This window comes from Chiloscyllium plagiosum, unplaced genomic scaffold (genome assembly GCF_037043375.1).
Source record: "Chiloscyllium plagiosum isolate Xiang-an unplaced genomic scaffold, Cpla_swu_hap1 HiC_scaffold_12, whole genome shotgun sequence".
Taxonomy (NCBI): Eukaryota; Metazoa; Chordata; class Chondrichthyes; order Orectolobiformes; family Hemiscylliidae; genus Chiloscyllium; species Chiloscyllium plagiosum.
The window spans coordinates 65,048,726-65,065,768 of record NW_028270150.1 but is presented as its reverse complement, the minus strand read 5'-3'; the positions used below and the strand labels follow the sequence as shown (position 1 = coordinate 65,065,768).

The 17,043-nt window shown below is 38.7% G+C and overlaps 1 protein-coding gene across 4 annotated transcripts in view; it reads left to right on the top strand.

The window, feature by feature from the left end:
* The window catches only part of igsf11 (immunoglobulin superfamily member 11), a 207,964-nt gene that overhangs the window by 154,936 nt on the left and 35,985 nt on the right, over window positions 1-17,043 (top strand). For all 4 annotated transcript variants that reach the window (XM_087992881.1, XM_087992880.1, XM_087992879.1 and 1 more), the window contains one exon: window positions 14,987-15,142. In XM_087992881.1, coding sequence (XP_087849007.1) covers window positions 14,987-15,142 — 156 coding nt within the window. The remainder of the gene's footprint in view (window positions 1-14,986; window positions 15,143-17,043) is intronic.

The window sequence follows — 17,043 nt, the reverse complement described above, 5'->3', positions numbered from 1 at the left end:
CTGAGGAAGCGTCACCCGACCTGAAATGTTAACTCTGATTTCTCTTCACAGAAGCTGCCAGACCTGCTGATAAATTCAACAGTCCTGTTTTCTCAACCAAAATCACTTTTTAAAAAAAGTACTGATCATTTATCTGAATGTTGGTTGTGGTATCTTGCTGAATATAAATTGGTTGCCTTGATTCCTTAAAATGCAACAGGTTTCACATCAGGTGGACATCCTGAGATCATAGAAGGTTCTCATTTTAGATGCAAACTTTTCCTTCCTCCCTTCATTCTTTTCCTCTTCCTGGATCAGCATCCAACAGACATTAAATTGCAAAGATTCCACGCACTGTTCTTATTCTGATGCTTTTTATTTGTGTTATAATTTCAAACCTATAGATCAGTCACTCCAATCATGATGAAATTGTACTCGTACACAGAAAAGAATTGGCATGCTTGGGAAAGATTTTGTACCATTTCATGTGCATGATGCTACTTTATTAAAATTAAAATTCAAGCATCTTGCAATAGTGGGCAAAAGTTATGCTTTTATAAATAATTCTGAAGCTGCCAATTTTTGATCACTTTAAGTCAGCAGTGTTCTGGATGAGTACAAAAAGAAATTTGTGGCGGCTCCTGCTATGTGAGAACTTCTTGCACGTTTCAGCTCTGGCTGAAGAAGTGCCCACTGTGGCAGATTATGTTCACTGAAAAATTGGGACATGATAACACGAACTATCCTATTTCCCATGGCTACTATCTTTCCATGTCTCCTTCAAATGATGGTCTAGTATAGTTGTGTGCACACCAAGGTGCACATTTTCCATTAAAGGGATTCTGTTGAAGATGAAATTACACGTAAAGATTTTTAAAATTTCTTGGAACTAAGATTTGCTAAGATTTTGCAAAATTCCAATTCCATTTTTCTCAGGAATCCCTCACTTAGATTCTCCATTACATTTGGAGAAATGCAGCCAGGGACTAAATCCCTAATGGAATCTTATTTGATAAAATATTAATTGTGAAGAAACAGGTGCACCAGGAGGCTGTCGGCAAGTGCGTGGGCTGATCAACGTTTCACCTGAAAGGTTGCGGTACTGTAGGTATAATTGAAGACCTGACTTCGATCTGGGTATAATTGTTAACAAACTAATTCTGAGATCTAAAATGTTTAGAAAGTTTGTGTTATGGCCAGAGCAGCCAGCCCTGTACCTTGTAAAGACATGACATTGTGATAAGTGACAGTCCAATGTAAAGGTACCTGCTTTGCCTGCAATCACTGTCTGTGTAATGGATTCAGTGTAGTCAGCTATATGTGTGCAATGTACAATGGCAGCAGTAAGTACAGAATGCAGACTATCTCCATCTGTAACATGTATCATTGTAAATAGCTTGAAGTTTATTTACATCGCTATCTTATTCAACAAATATCTGACTATCTGTAGAATATGGTATGCAGGCTAATATATAGAAACCTAAACAAACCACATCACAGTGGCATTAAGTAGGCATTCAAAGCTAGCCTACGGCTATTAAATGGATGCTAAAGGCTGAAAAGGTGTTATCATAAAAGTTGCGAAACTGCTTATTCCAAACAGTCATCCATCAATCAGTCTAGGTTCAGAGGTCAAGTTGTCTCTCCCATCAAGACTGGTGTCATGAATTTCATGAAATATACAAGCTATGTTCCACAAGAGGATACTGGTTTAAAATTAGCTAAATACTGGCCTATATCACCCTGAAAAACCCAAAGTTCAACCCAGTTCTTTACTGCAGCATGTGAAGGAGAATCCTTCAGGGGAGTGACCTCAGCTGGTGTACAGACTTGTAAACTACACAGTAAGACAGCAAAGGCAAACTTAAAGCATTGTTCAGGTGCCATCATAAAGGTTGAAGATTTTATCCTCATCCAAAAGGAATATACAAGCTGCACTGTATGCCAAAATTGACACTGATGCTGGTACCAGTGCAAGTATCTCCCTTTAAACCATGTTATACAAGATACTCGGGAAACTGGCACATGAGGTGCAGTCTACACAAGACAGCCCAACTCCTTACATTATGTCTGACATCTCATGCTTTGGAACTATCCATTTTATGTGCCAATCCATCTCCTCAGGATACACACATGAAACAGCTTTTGCATCATTGAAACAGATGGGTGACTCGTCTGCCAGTGTGCACAGATTGACATATTATCACAGTCCATGAGGTGACAAACCCATCAGCTCCAGTACCAAAGATTCCAAACCATTGCATTGAGTCTTAGCATCACTGACTAACCTTAACCCATACAAGCTTGATGCAGTTGGCAACTTTAAAACAGAAAGACTATGCTCAACCCAGTATCAAGTTGTCTTGTAAGCTAAGTATCCTTATTCAGGCTCAAACCACAATTGAATTCCAAATACAAAAAAAAATTTGCAAAGTTGAGCATCTTACTGATCATTGAAGAAAGATGGCAGTCGACGTATACATTTAGGGCAACTGAAAAATGTATCATGAAGATGTACAAGTTTCCAGATGCCAAGCACTTTTCGAAGTTCAATGCCAAGAATAGATATGGGATGAAAAGCTTTTCTCTGATGGAAATGGAACTGACCTCTTTTAAAATACCTATCAATAGAAACTCAGATTATCACTTGGAATACCTGTAAAACAGGGCATAGTTCAACAACCTATGGATTATATCATTGAGAATCTACTAGGTTGTTTCTGTGTCACAAATAATATCACGTTTCTCGGAGGAGCTAAGCATGGACATGAGACAAATCTGCATTGACAAGGAAATGTGGTCATGTTTTCACCAGTAGGAAGTGTCAAATCAACATGAACCAAACCAGTTTCTTCAGTTCAGTCTGTTTATCAGTTGGTATTAAACCTGATCCTACCAAATTAGAAGGGTACAGAAGATGCCTACCTGTAAAACAAAGACATTTTACAAATGTGTCTTGCATTCTTTTAAATCTTTCATCCTCAAATGTTCTACTTTTGTGACCAAGATAATTCCTCAAAAATACACCATACATATACACGACAGGAAGATCACCATGAGGAAGGCAATGGCCTAGTGGTATTATCGCTGGACTGTTACTCCAGAAACCCTAGTAATGTTCGGGGAACCCAGGTTCGAATCCGGCCACAACAATTTTTTAAAAAATCTGGAATTAAGAGTCTACTAATGACAATGAATCCATTGTCAACTGTCAGAAAAACCCATCTGGTTCACTGATTACCTTTTAAGGGAGGAAACTGCCATCTTAACCTGGTCTGGCCTATACATGACTCGAGATCCACAGCAATATGGTTGACTCTCACTACCTTCTGGACAGTTAGGGGTGGGCAATAAATGTTGGACTAGCCAGTGATGCACTCAACCAATGAATGAATGAATAAAAAACAAACCATTTTTGAATCTTGCAAAACGCTCTTAATATGTACTTCAATATTTTGACCCCTCAAAACTCATCATGTTGGAAGGAAATGCAACTTGGAAAAACCTTGGAGCCTTTTTCTCATTTAGGTTGCAGGATGACTGCCTTGTGTGTTTGTATCTAGTCATAGAGTCCGACAGCACAGAAATAGACGCTTAGGTTCAACTTGACTATGCTGACCAAGTTTCTCAAACTAAACTAGTCCCACTTGCTGCCTTATGAAAACTCAGGCTAACAACAGCAACACTGAAAGAGAGACTTCTGTTCTAGTTTTCTAGATACAGTGATCTCATCGGTGCATGTTTGGCAAGCACTTCCTTGTTCATAGTGAGCACAAGCTGTCAGATATGGTGTGTCTAAAACTTCTTGAGTGCATCTCCATGACTACAACATCTATTTGTCACAATCTCATGGATATGATTGTGAACAATAAAATAAACCAGGTTCCTAAATGACCATCTTTGATGGTCTCACATGACTTCTAAACCTCACTCAGAGCAAAGATGTTCATGTTAGACCTGCATGTGCATAGTATTAATTAAGACTATCTTCCAGTTCAGATTCAATCTCCTATCTCCTACACAGTCAATGAGATCAGATTCAGCAAGCTATGTCAGATGAAAACATTTCTGTTTTAGCTACCAAAGTGGATAACCACACATATATCCACACTGTGCTTCATTTGCTGTGCATTCACTCAACTTGTTCAAATCACACTGAACCATCTCCTGCATCTTCATAGTTTGCCTTCCATCCAGCGTTGTGTTGTTGACGAACTTGGGACTATTACATTTAGTTCCCTCATCTACATCTCTTATACATATTGTGAATAGCTCAGATCCAAGCATTGATCCCTGTGGTACCTTGAAAGTCGTCGGCTGCCACTCAAGAAAAGACCCATTTATCCCTACTCTTCTTTTTCAGTCTGCCAACTAGTTCTCTGTCCCTGTCAGGACATTGTTCCCAATCCCATGCTCTTTAATATGACATACTAATCTCTTATATGGGACCTTTATCACAACCCGCCTGAATGTCCAAGTAAACCACATTCAGAGGCCCTCCTTTATCAACTCTACTCTGTGGGGTCTCCAACTTGTGAACTTCTGACTTATGAAAGCTTGTACTTGCAAATGTGATCTCCGAAAGAAATGTAATTTTGAAGATCCAACATTCTACCATTTCATGTACTTATGAGTGGCTCCTTTACATTGTCCTGCAAAGTATTCCAACTAGCACAGAGTTGACTTGCAAATAGACTCCAGAATGGAACTTGTTTGCAACCTAGGGTGTGCTTGTAGTTACATCCTCAAAGAATTCCAATAGATTTGTCAGGCATGATTTTCGTTTAGTAAACCTTAGCTGACTCTGTTCAATCCTGTCACTGTTTTCCCAAGTGCTCTCCTATTAAAATCTGTTATGATGAGCTAACATTTTCCTTATGACTGATGTCAGGCAAACCTGTCTACAATTTACTCTTTTACTTTTGATTTTCTTTTGAAATAGAGGGGTTAGATTAGCTACATTCCAATCGAAGGGAACATGCAGAGAACACGAAAACACAGAACAACAACAACATTGTTATGCTAGAGCACTTCAGTTTTCATAGACTGCGTGTGGTATAACAGTTCAAACAAAAGTTTGTAAAATACAAACAACAGTTTTTAAAATACATTTCTAAAATGGTTCCTAGAAGAATATGTATTAGAATTGTCAAAGCAATTGGTGTTTACTGAGGAGTTATGAGCTAGAATTAATTATCAATCTCACAGCAAGGGGACATCTTGGGAATAGTGACAATAATCTGATTGAAATTGATATTTGATTTGAGAAAAAGGGAAAGACCAAGGCTTTATGTATAAGTAAAGCAAGCTTGAAGGGATAAGAAATAAATTGAATTCAACTTTGCTTTGTGAGTTGAACTTAAAGATAAACAGTGGGAAGTATTTAAAGAATGTTTGAAGTGATACACAACCAGTGTGGTCACTAAAAGGAAAAGGTTCAATTTATAAAAACCAAATGTCAAGTTCCATATGTACGCTGATGACATCCACCTGTACCTTGCAGTCTGCTCTCTGTCTTTGTAGTGTCATATGGCCTGTCCTAATTAGTCTTGGCTGACATGAAATTGCTACTAATAAAATTTAGGAGTCCAAACCTTGGAACCAAAGACAACAATCAATGAAAACAGAAATTGCTGAAAAATCTCAGCAGGTTAAGCAGCATCTGTGGAGAGAAATCAGAGTTACCGGTTTGGATACAGTACTCAGAACTGATGGTAGCTAGACAAAAGGATAGTTTTTATACAGAAGACGTGGTTGGGGGTTGGGCGAGGTGAAGAGGAGGCTGCTGCTGCAGGGTTGGAGGCTAAACTTTAGATGGAGATAGAGCCCAAAGGAAGAGAAAAAGAGTTAGACAGACAAAGGAATGGTCAAAATTCAGTTTGGGGAATGAATTACTGCTAATGGGGACAAGCAGTGGCTGACAATGGGTAGTGTGCGGGGGTGGGGAAAAGCATGGGGAATGGTGCCCGAGCCCCAGAACCAATAATCCCTAACCACCAATACCATCCCTACCTGGTAATTTTGTCAGACTAAATAGTGTTCACAATTTAGTGTTCCATTTGACCCTTAATTAAGTTTCTGACTTTTCACCCTCTTCAATGTAAAGTATACACTCACTTCCATAAGATTGCACCTCTCCATTTCCACTATGTCCCATTTGAAATTCTTGTCAACTTGCTGATTTTTCTAGGCTCTTATGTTCCAATGCCCTCCTGGTCAGCCTCTTATTACCACTGTTCATGAACTTGAGCTCATCCAAAGTTTGCCTGACCTTATCCTAACTCTCACTAACTCCTGATCACTCAATGACCTGTGTGGATTCTCAGTCCCCACCGTTGCCTAAATTTTCACACCTTTTCATGGTTTAAACCAATCCTATCACTCCAATAAAGCACATTGGGATGTTTTACAATGTTGACGGGTCAAATTCTTCACAAAGCTCATAGTACGGATGATACCCTGCTTTCAAGCAGTTTGATCATGGCATGGAGCTGTTGTTGCTTCCATCCCTGGAGCTTGTTTCTGGGCAGTCTGGCGCTACCTTCTGTATTGCATTGATATGATGTTCTGAGGAGGAAAGCTAGAGTTCTGGTCAGTGCTACCAGGGAGATGACCATACCAGTTGGGTCAGCTCCAGTTATACTGCACTCCAAAGTGTTAACTCTGTTTCTCTCTTCACAGATGCTGCCAGATTTGTTTTTCCAGCATTTTCTTTCTTTTTTTCAGATTTTTAGAATCTGCAGTATTTCGTTTTTGTCGCCCCATCTTCCTTGCACCTGAAGCTGGCCCCAAAGTTTAATTGAAAAGTAGTTCTCAGATACTTGAAGCCCTTAAGAGGTGGCAACAAGTCTAAAGGCCATGATTGGTGGTTGAAAATCTCGTACCCCCATAAATAAAATATTTCCTTACAGTGAAGACTTGCTCCTTGGAGAGCTCAATGTAAAGTGAAAAAGATTAAATCATTTTCCTGAACCAGTTAATTAAAGAATATTACCGTGAATTTTTAAGTCACATTTTTAAGGTAATTTACACGTTGATCATGTTTCACGAATTTTACGAAAAGTTGCATTCTGCTGCAAGTCATAGAGATGTACAGCACAGAAACAGACCCTTTGGTCCAACTTGTCCGTGCCAACCAGATATCCCAACCTAATCTGGTCCCAATTGCTAGCACTTAGCCAAAATCCCTCTAAACCCTTCCTATTCATATATCCTTCCAGATGCCTTTTAAATGTTGCAATTGTACCTGTCTCCACCACTACTTCTGGCAGCTCATTCCATACATGCAACACCCTCTGCGTGAAAACATTGCCCCTTAGGTCTCTTTTAAATCTTTTCCCTCTCACCCTAAACGTATGACCTCTAGTTCTGGACTCCCCCACCCCAGGAAAAAAGACTTTGTCTATTTATCCTGTTCATGCCCCCATTGATTTTATAAACCTCTAAAAGGTCACCCTTCAGCCTCCAACGCTCCAGGGAAAACAGCCCCAGCCTAGTCATCCCCTCCCTATAGCTCAAATCCTCCAAACATGGCAACATCTGAACCCTTTTAAGTTTCACAACATACTTCTGATAGGAAGGAGACCAGAATTGCAAGTCCTTTGTGCTTACTTTTTTTTCTTTTAATATTATAGCTTTTTACAGCAAAAAGCTGTAGTGTTTTCCTGATATAACCATGGAGGAAAATGCAGTATTACACAGATGATTCAGGGTTTTCTTTTGGAATTCATTTACTGTATTACCTTTATTACAATGTTAGATTTGAAGCAATGCACTAGAGGGTGCTGTTGAGCCATTTTCCTCTGCCTTTGTCGAGTGGGATACAATACACTGGCACTGTGATTATTCATGTTATACACAAAAGCAAAAGATAATTCCGGGCAAAATTATAGACGATAGAATGAAATTAAATAGATTGTACAAAATCTTTTTCAGACCAGTTGAGCCATGGGGAACTCCAAGAGCAAGGGCACATTAATCTGCACTCAGTCACTGAAATCAGAAAATATTGTTTTACACAAATTTGAATTCTCTCCCATAAGACAATGGATACTAGGTTGTTTTGAGCTTTCAAGACCTAACGTAGGCAGATAGACTTATGTTAATAAGGTTATCCGGTATTTCAGTAAAGGCAGGAAAATGAGTTGAGGTACAGATCAGCAATGATGTAATTGAGAGGTAGAGCAAACTTGAGGGGGTGATTGGCTTACTCCAGTTTCTAATGTTTCTGTCCTTCAATGAAAAATTGGTTGGTTCCAGACCCACCTAGTGCTGTACATCCACAAGTACGATGGTACCCATTTTTGTACATACGTATAGACCATCAGGGTACTTCTGGCTCTGAACATTATACAACATGTCTTTTTGTTTTTGAAAAAAATCCAAACACTTGCAGTAATGCTGTAATTGAACAAACAGTTTCCTTTAAAGAAACCATTGATAGCTCTGCCAGTCCCAACATTCCAAATACCCAGCAGACAATGATAGGCATAATACAAATGCATCTGCATCTGCCAAAATATTTTCAGAAAATGGTATTCACCAGTAGCAGATTGCCTATTCCTCAATTTAAAGAAGCAAGTTCAGAGCAATCCTGATGAAATAGAGACATTATCCATAATTCTGTTCCTGCTGTGGTCAACTCTAATACAGTAAAACAGTTGTGATGAATGAGGCTTGCTGCATTGAAGGTGATATTGTTGATGTAATGACAGTGACACAGGTTGCTTTCCAAATTGATTTTTTTTTTCTCTCTTTCCTGATTGTGGCATCTTTTAGAAAAGAACCATTCTGGATTGAGAAACATGTATGTGAACATTTGTTTTTCTGTTACAAGCTGCTAAAAGGAGCTCAGCTCAGCACAATCTTCACTTTCTCTGTTTGACCTTTCCCTTCCTTTTCCTCCTACACTCTGGCCTTCACTAGCTGTGAACTCCAAATGGCCCTGCAACATTTGGTAATCTGTTCAAGTTTGTGCTTCCACTTCATGCTGCTAAGCAGGAGAGCTTTAGTGACCTTGCCTTTCATTCTCACTCTGAAAGGTCATAAGTAAAGGTTCTTTAATCCTGTAAAGTTTTAGTTCCAGTAACACACATAGATTTCTACTTGTTTCAGTAGTAATTTGTTTTTTTCAATCCATCCTGAGAGTTATGAAAATTCTGATTGTTAAAATATTTAAAGAAATACAGGAAAATCAATTTCCATTTTATGAACGACTGTTTTGTGTGTGATGGGGATGGGAGAGTGGGTGACAGCTGTAGGTTGTTATTTCACGCCGATGTAGTTTTTAAAAAATATATCCTGAAATTATTAATACTAAAACTCAGTAATATGTTCGAGTAGGAATTATATAGATGTTGGGCATTTTTATGTCTTGATTTCTCAATATGATCTGGGATTATGTGTGGGCATCTCTTGACTGAGGCCAGGAGCTAAGGAGAGGGAGCTCTGTGTTCATTCTCCTGGTTATTTCAAGCACAATGGAAATAGAAGCTTAAGATTATATTATCCATTTTCGACATGAAATATAGGACTTGGGTGATCCAAGAGCTCCATAATGTGATTTTAAAAAATCATAAAAGAAAATAAAATTTTGTCAATATTTGGTGCTTTTGTTGTCACATTGGTAGCTTTCCTCTATTTAACTTCTGTTGTGACAATTATTTAGTCACAGTTAGAAGTCACTATTTCATCTACATGTTCTCCCAAGGCCTGTTTGTATGGTTATGAAAGCATATATTTAGTTTTGAATACCCAGATATAGGAACATTCTGAAAAAAGCATGAAATAACATCATAAATATAGAATTGTAAAATGTCAGCGTGCTTTAGGAGCTTAAACATTGCTGCTGCAACGCAGTATTTGTCTGGGAAACACGTGAGGGATACTTGATAGTTCACTGCTCGACAGAATTTATCCTGTAAATGGAGAAATTGATGTCAATAAAGCAAGTGTTTTATGCAGTCTTTAGCCAAAGGTTTGTCATGATTACCCTCTGAACTGCAATTAAATGTTTACTCAAAAATCTATTTTTGATTTCTTAAGGTTAACGCAGGTACTCACGTGAAGTTGTTTCTCCCAGTTATAAAAATGGTCATTATATTTTTACAGTGAAATTGTGGAGATGAGCATAAAGATCATTTTGCACAATTTTTATACAATGAATAGGCAAGTGAAATCTCTCTCCTTAACAATATGGAAATGTTGGGACAAAAAGAGTAAGTGCTCGAAATACATCACAGGCCAGGCAGGATCTGTGGAGAGAGAAACAATTATTATTTATAGTTGGTGATCTTTCATGAAAACAGGGAAAAGGTAGAGATGTAATAAGTTTTGAGCAAGGTGGGTGTATGTACCAGAGTCAAAGGGTGGCTTCTAATAGAGTGAATGCAAACACAAGACGAGAAATAATAAATCATTAACAGTGGAAAGGGTTCAGGAGTCTAACAGAAACACTGCGAGGGAGAAGAGTAAATCTCTAAGCTAGACAATCCTGGATGAGGAGTGGAAGGGAATTAGATATTAATCAAAATGTAGAATGTTTCAGATGCTTGAAATCTGAATTAGAAACAGAAAATCCTGAAAACATTCAGACACTGTTGCTGTCCATGCACATGCTGCCTGACCTGTGATATATTTCAATATTTTCTGTTTTTATTTCAGGTTTCCAGCATCTCCAATGCTCAGCTTTTTGGTGGAAAAATGGAATCTGTTACACATCCAAGTTGAATTTGGTAACCAGAATTTGCACTCAACAGTGTACTTTAAAAGAAGGAATTGCTGACCAATAAAGATGTGTTAGTGTAGTGTTAGGAAGGGAGCACTACTGCTAGCCCACCTCCTGCAGTGCCAAGTATGATTTTAATGACAAGTACATCAGTGCATTCAATATTGGTACACAGCATTTCACAACTACTTTCATTTCTGAAATGTGTTTGGAACTGTACCATATTTGCTGATACTGCAGGTAATCATTTTGCTGTCGGAAGGTAACTGTTACTATTTAGTTAGAAATTGTCTAATCTATTGACAGGGGCTTGCTGACCCACTGCAGTGCCATTTGAGGTATAATGTTGTCAGTGCTGTTGTTGGTGCAGTGAAGCACATCCTCCCAGGTTCAGTGTTAGATCTCTGAATGTGTCAAGAGACAGCTGAGAGCCCAATTAAATATTAAGGGAAGGATTTGTAGTGTCCAAATTGGACAGCTTGTCAATGCAATAGAAAATAAAGGTTGGTAAAGTATTGATGTCCTGCCACTAAATCTTACCAGCATCTTGTATAATACCTCATATCATTGAATCACAAGATAGATATGGATGGGGGCAGCTTTTTGACTGAATGTAACTCATCTATCTACTAGAAACTAATCCTCCATCATAACTTATCACAGTCACAGCTTTCAATCTTCTTCGGTTTGAAAGTGGGGCAAGCGGAATTCAGGAATTACAAATGTTACAGCTTTGTTCAAAACAAAGGGGAGTGGTCAAATCCAGCCTAGTGACCCAAACATTGGTTCATGTTGAGAAGTGTCTAGAAATATGAATACACTGGAAAAGCACAGATTAAAATATGAAAACAGGTTGTTGCAGAAATGATGTTTGAAGAACTGGATTGAATTATTTGGAGCAGAAATGGAGAGGATGGATGGTCACGCAGTTGATGTTGTCTAGATAACCTTTCAACATGTGTCTGATGGTGTAACACTTGGTAGGTATGTTATCAAAATTGAAGTTCACATAGAAAACAAAGGGCGATGCCTGTACGAATATAAAATTGGTTCAGGAACAGAAAGCAAAGAGAACTGTTGGTTGCTTTACAAGCTGGAAGGAAGTGTGCAATAATATCTTACAGGGATGGGTGTTCATATCACTGTTATTCTTTATGTTTTGATATTTGGAGAGCACAACGCTTGGAAACATGAACCAATGTTTGGGTCACTAGGCTGGATTTGACCACTCCCCTTTGTTTTGAACAAAGCTGTAACATTTGTAATTCCTGAATTCCGCTTGCCCCACTTTCAAACCGAAGAAGATTGAAAGCTGTGACTGTGATAAGTTATGATGGAGGATTAGTTTCTAGTAGATAGATGAGTTACATTCAGTCAAAAAGCTGCCCCCATCTATCTATCTTGGAGGATAGGAACAGACTCAGCAGAACAAACATTATTAAAATGTACAACATGTACCAAATGAAATATAATGCAGAGAAGAAATAACAATATTGGTATGAAGAATGGGGAAAGGCAATCTAAGCTAAATGTGCAATTTTGGAAAATGTGCAAGAAGTCAAGGATATCAGTTTATTGGGGCACAATTATTTTTGAAGGTGGCAGAACAAATTGAGATGTCTGGTATGAAAGTGTACAAACTTGGCTTTATAAATAGAAACATGCAGCAAGGTCTCCTAGACTACTGGGGACAGTTTTGGTTAGTGTGATCAAATGTGGCCTGACAAATATTAAAGAAGTGTTTGAATTGCTCCCAGATGTTTCTTTTGGCTTTTGGCAACAGCGGGAAACTAACTGATGCTAACAGTGCAGCATCAATTAACCAGCCTTTTCTTTAAGATGGTGATATTTTTCTGAGGTACACCAGAGACCCATTACATCTGCAACTCATCTCTTCATTAGTGACAAGCATAGTAGGAGGATGGGGTACCATGGAATTAATATGCAGTTATCTTTAAATCACATATCTGTGGACCCATGGTTTCAAGTGAAATTGTTGCCCCTGTACATTGAGGATTCACCTGATCGTTCTAGGTGTTCAGAATGGTCTACCAGAATTCATCATGTGCTGCCATCCTGATGTCCTACCAGTTGCTCTGCTGAGATCCTGAGTGCAGAATGTTTGCACCTGCGACAAGATACAGTCCATGGGGAAAGATTTTCCATTATGGGTCAGGATCCTGAGTGTTGAAATGTGGGTGCTGGCTCCATGTTGGATGGATTTGCGAGCAGGATTCAGTTTGTTGACCCTTCAAGCTTGCCCAGTAAGATCATGACTGATCTGATTGTGGTCACAGCTCCACTTTCCAACAAATCTTGCACATACCCTCCCCCTCAATCCTTGACTCACTTGTCCATTTAAAATGTACCTAACTTGGTCTTGAATAAATATAAAGACCCAGTCTCCATTATCTCCTGGGGAAGAAGTTTCCACACTCTAATAAACTTCTAAGAAATATATATGCTTCAATCAACATAACTGTGGACCTGTGATTTCAAGTGAAATTGTTATCCCCATACACTGATGATCCACCTGATTGTTCTAGGTGTTCAGATTTGTCTGCCAACTCCACAATTCATAAAGTGCTTCTATCCTGATGGGGAGAAAAGAACACACCTCATCTTTGTCTGAAAAGGAAGACCCCTTATCCTTTCTTTGATTCGATCCCCTAGTTTGTCTCTCCCACAAGAAGAAACATCCTCTTGGTATCCAGTTAGTCCAGTCTCGGAGCCATACATCATGGAAAAAGACCCAAATCATATTTCAGTAAGATCACCTTGCAATCTTCTAAACTCCAATGGGTGTGAGTCAAACCTGTTTAATGTTTCTTTACAAAATAAGTCTTTTATCACACAAGTGAGACAAGCTAATCTTATTTCAAATGTTTCAAAAGCAATTTTCTTTTTTGTTTTCAAATCAGGAAACCAAAAATATAAGCTGTTCCCCAGATGTGATCTCACCAATGTTCCCCAGGTGTGATCTCACCAATGCCTTGCAGTGAAACTTCCTGACTTTATTATTGCGAGAGGAATTGAATATTAAACAATATTCACCCAACAGTGATTTTTGCTTACATTGTTGGTTAGTGGGTAAGCTGGTGGGTGGGCTTTCAAAGCCATTGGGTCCAACAGGAGACCCTTTGGCTTGGAATGAACTGCATTCGCTGTAGGTATGGGGAGCTTAGGTGAAGAGAGAGAGGATTTGATCATCTTGAACCACCCTCTCAGCATTAGAAAAAGACACAGCTGTTTACCACCATGAACTACTCACAGGTTGATCCCTGCAGCCAGATTTTTAGGGGTGAGAGGAAATGTCTGAGTTAGCCTGGAACGCTAACTGCCTCCCACCATCTTCCAGTCAGAGGTCACTTCCAGGCAGATCCTATGCCAATATATAGTGCAAGGCCTACAGGCTGACTGGGAACTTCCAGTTGGTTTCTGATCATTTATAAGTTTTTATTATTATTTTTTATTACATTGATCGCCTACTTGCTACTTTGAGACGGTTATCCATTCTACCCTGATATGACCTTTGTGATAACAGTCTCGAGGTTTGGATAGAGCTGACAAATCTTCTTGTCAGTGAGGTAGATTTATTATGCCCAGATTAGGGCCAAAATGATGCCTATTGTTTTGCTTGATTTAGCATCCATCATTTTATCTTTTATTACCGGTTAATCCCTTCGTCACATATTGTTACCTCCCTAATCAATCAACTCATTGAAAGGAAGAATATATTGTGGTGTGATGTTCAATATTTTTAAAACTGTGGTAGGATTCTTGAACATCTTTTTAATTTGAGAATTTAGTACATCGTGCCACACCACAAATGAACCTAAAAGTTGTGTCAAGGTAAAGTCAGAAGTCAGGATGACAATACTTGACTGAGCCCATTGCCTGGGTGAAGACTGAGATGTGTATGAATTGTGCACACTTTTTCTCCAGAAACATTATTGGAGCATCATGCAATGTTATGGAACTTTGAGTGGTGAATACTGTCTCTAACTTGAGATTCAGATGTAATAGGAGCACATTTCTGGAATTTAATAAATGTTGAGTAAAAAATATATAATTTGCTTTTGTTTGCTGTGTTCATGTAACAGTTTTGTGGCATTCCTTGTGGAAGTTAGAGGAATTGAAGAATTGATAAATAATATATGTATTTCCCAGGTGATATGAGATCTGTTTGCTCCTATTTTCTCATTAGTTTCAATGGGCGGTGTTAAAGTGATACTGTAACCATGCTACTTAAGACTGATTTTTTGTATTCTCTTCTTTCAGTGCCACCCGCTATCCCATCATGTAGACTTCAAGGAGTTGTTGATGCTGGAAATGATGTTACGCTCACTTGTAGTTCAAAAGAAGCTATCCCCATCCCAGCATATTCCTGGGAAAGACTGGATTCATTTGATAAACTACCACCAATGTCAGTACAGGGTAATGTACATTGATATCAGTATTTGCCTTGTTAGATATTTTCTCTTTTATTTTATTGTTGTGAGTCTGAATTTTTTAAAAAAAGATGCTGGCTGGTCTTGTGCCTTTGTGGACACTAAATGAACAATTTCTTACTGTATATCATAAAATCTGATTATCCGTTTCAATTAAAGGGCTAACTCTGACAGAAGTAGAAAAGTCTGGTTCTCAAAGTCGAGCTGCAATGTTACCTCATTATTCCAAGCTTATTGCAGTGGCTGATAAACTCCTATCAATTAAATCAATAGTGAAGATGGTGCTTTTGTTGTTATTACCATGAAATAGTTTGTCCCATTTATGTAAGGAGACCTAGAAGCTCTTTTACAGAGAAGAAGTTTGTTTTTGAAATGCTACGTGGGAAATATTGATAAAAATAAACGCAGTTCTTTAGTAAGTCAGTGGCATTAAACTGTAAATTTTTGCAAATGGGAACAAGAGAAATGACAGAGATTAATGCGAAAGTCATGACTGGGGGAAATAAAGATCAGGCAACATTAATCAAAGGAATAGTGAAATAGTATGGTGTAAAATGTCAGGAGATTATAGTGAATAGCGATGGACAAGGATGCTATTCTTAGGCAGGAATCATATAATGCAACATATATAGATTACAACATTGAGATGCTACATTGGCATGGGACATTGCTGTTCACCTCTGCAGACCTTTCAATGCTTGCTGCTAAGGATAACAAATGGAGAGAACCCCTGCAGTCTGCGGTCGTTTCTACAGTGGAAGCGGGTTTGCAAGTCGAACATTTATATCTTGAATGAACGCTGTCACCTCTGCTGAATGTTTGGTGATCTTGCCTGAAAAGAATCAACATTTTTATGAAAGCCGAATAATTCTGTGACAGTAGATGGGGCACCAAGAATTATGCCACCATTAGTGCAAGCCAAACATGAGGAATATAGAAACATTAGCAAGTTGGGAATGAGAAAAAGGTCATTTAGCACATTAAGCCCACTATTTGCAATGCATCATGTGCAATTCACACTGTCATGGACTCAAACAACTTATTTAATCTCTTGAGGAAAAGAAATAACCACAGGGAAAAGCACAAGCGTGAAACTGCTTGAAATTTTCTCTCAAAGAAAATCTGGTGAAATTGTATGATATTAATCTAATGTGTTACAATCTATATTATTCAACTGCCTTGTTTCATTGTTTGACATTTTTATGGTGCTGGCTGCCTGAAGCCATAATGCTGCATAGAATATTTGGTCTCCTATATTAATAGTTATCCTAATTGCCTATTTATCTCTTTCTCTGTCTAAATATCTTAATTTAGAGTCATAGCGATGTACAGCATGGAAACAAACCCTTCGGTCCATCCCGTCCATGCCGACCAGATATCCCAACCCAATCTAGTCCCACTTGCCAATATTTGGTTCACATCCCTCTAATCCCTTCCTATTCATATACCCATCCAGATGCCTTTTAAATGTTGTAATTGTACCAGTTTCCACCACTTCCTCTGGCAGCGCATTCCATACATGCATCACCCTCTATGTGAAAATGTTGCCCCTTCAGATCCTTTTAAAACTTTCCCCTCTCACCTTAAACCTTTGGATTCCCCTCCTCCAGGGAAAAATACCTTGTCTGTTCATCCTATTTATGTCTCTCATGATTTTATAAACCTCTATAAGGTCCCCCCTCAGCCTTGGATGCTCCAGGGAAAATAGCCCCAGCCTATTTAGCCTCTCCCTATAGCTCAAACCCTCCAACCATGGCAACATCATTGATAATCTGTTCTGAACCCTCTTTCACAACATCCTTCCAATTGCAGGGAGACCAGAATTGCACACAGTATTCCAAAAGTGAATGTACAGCCAGAGCATGACCTCCCAATTCCTATACTCAA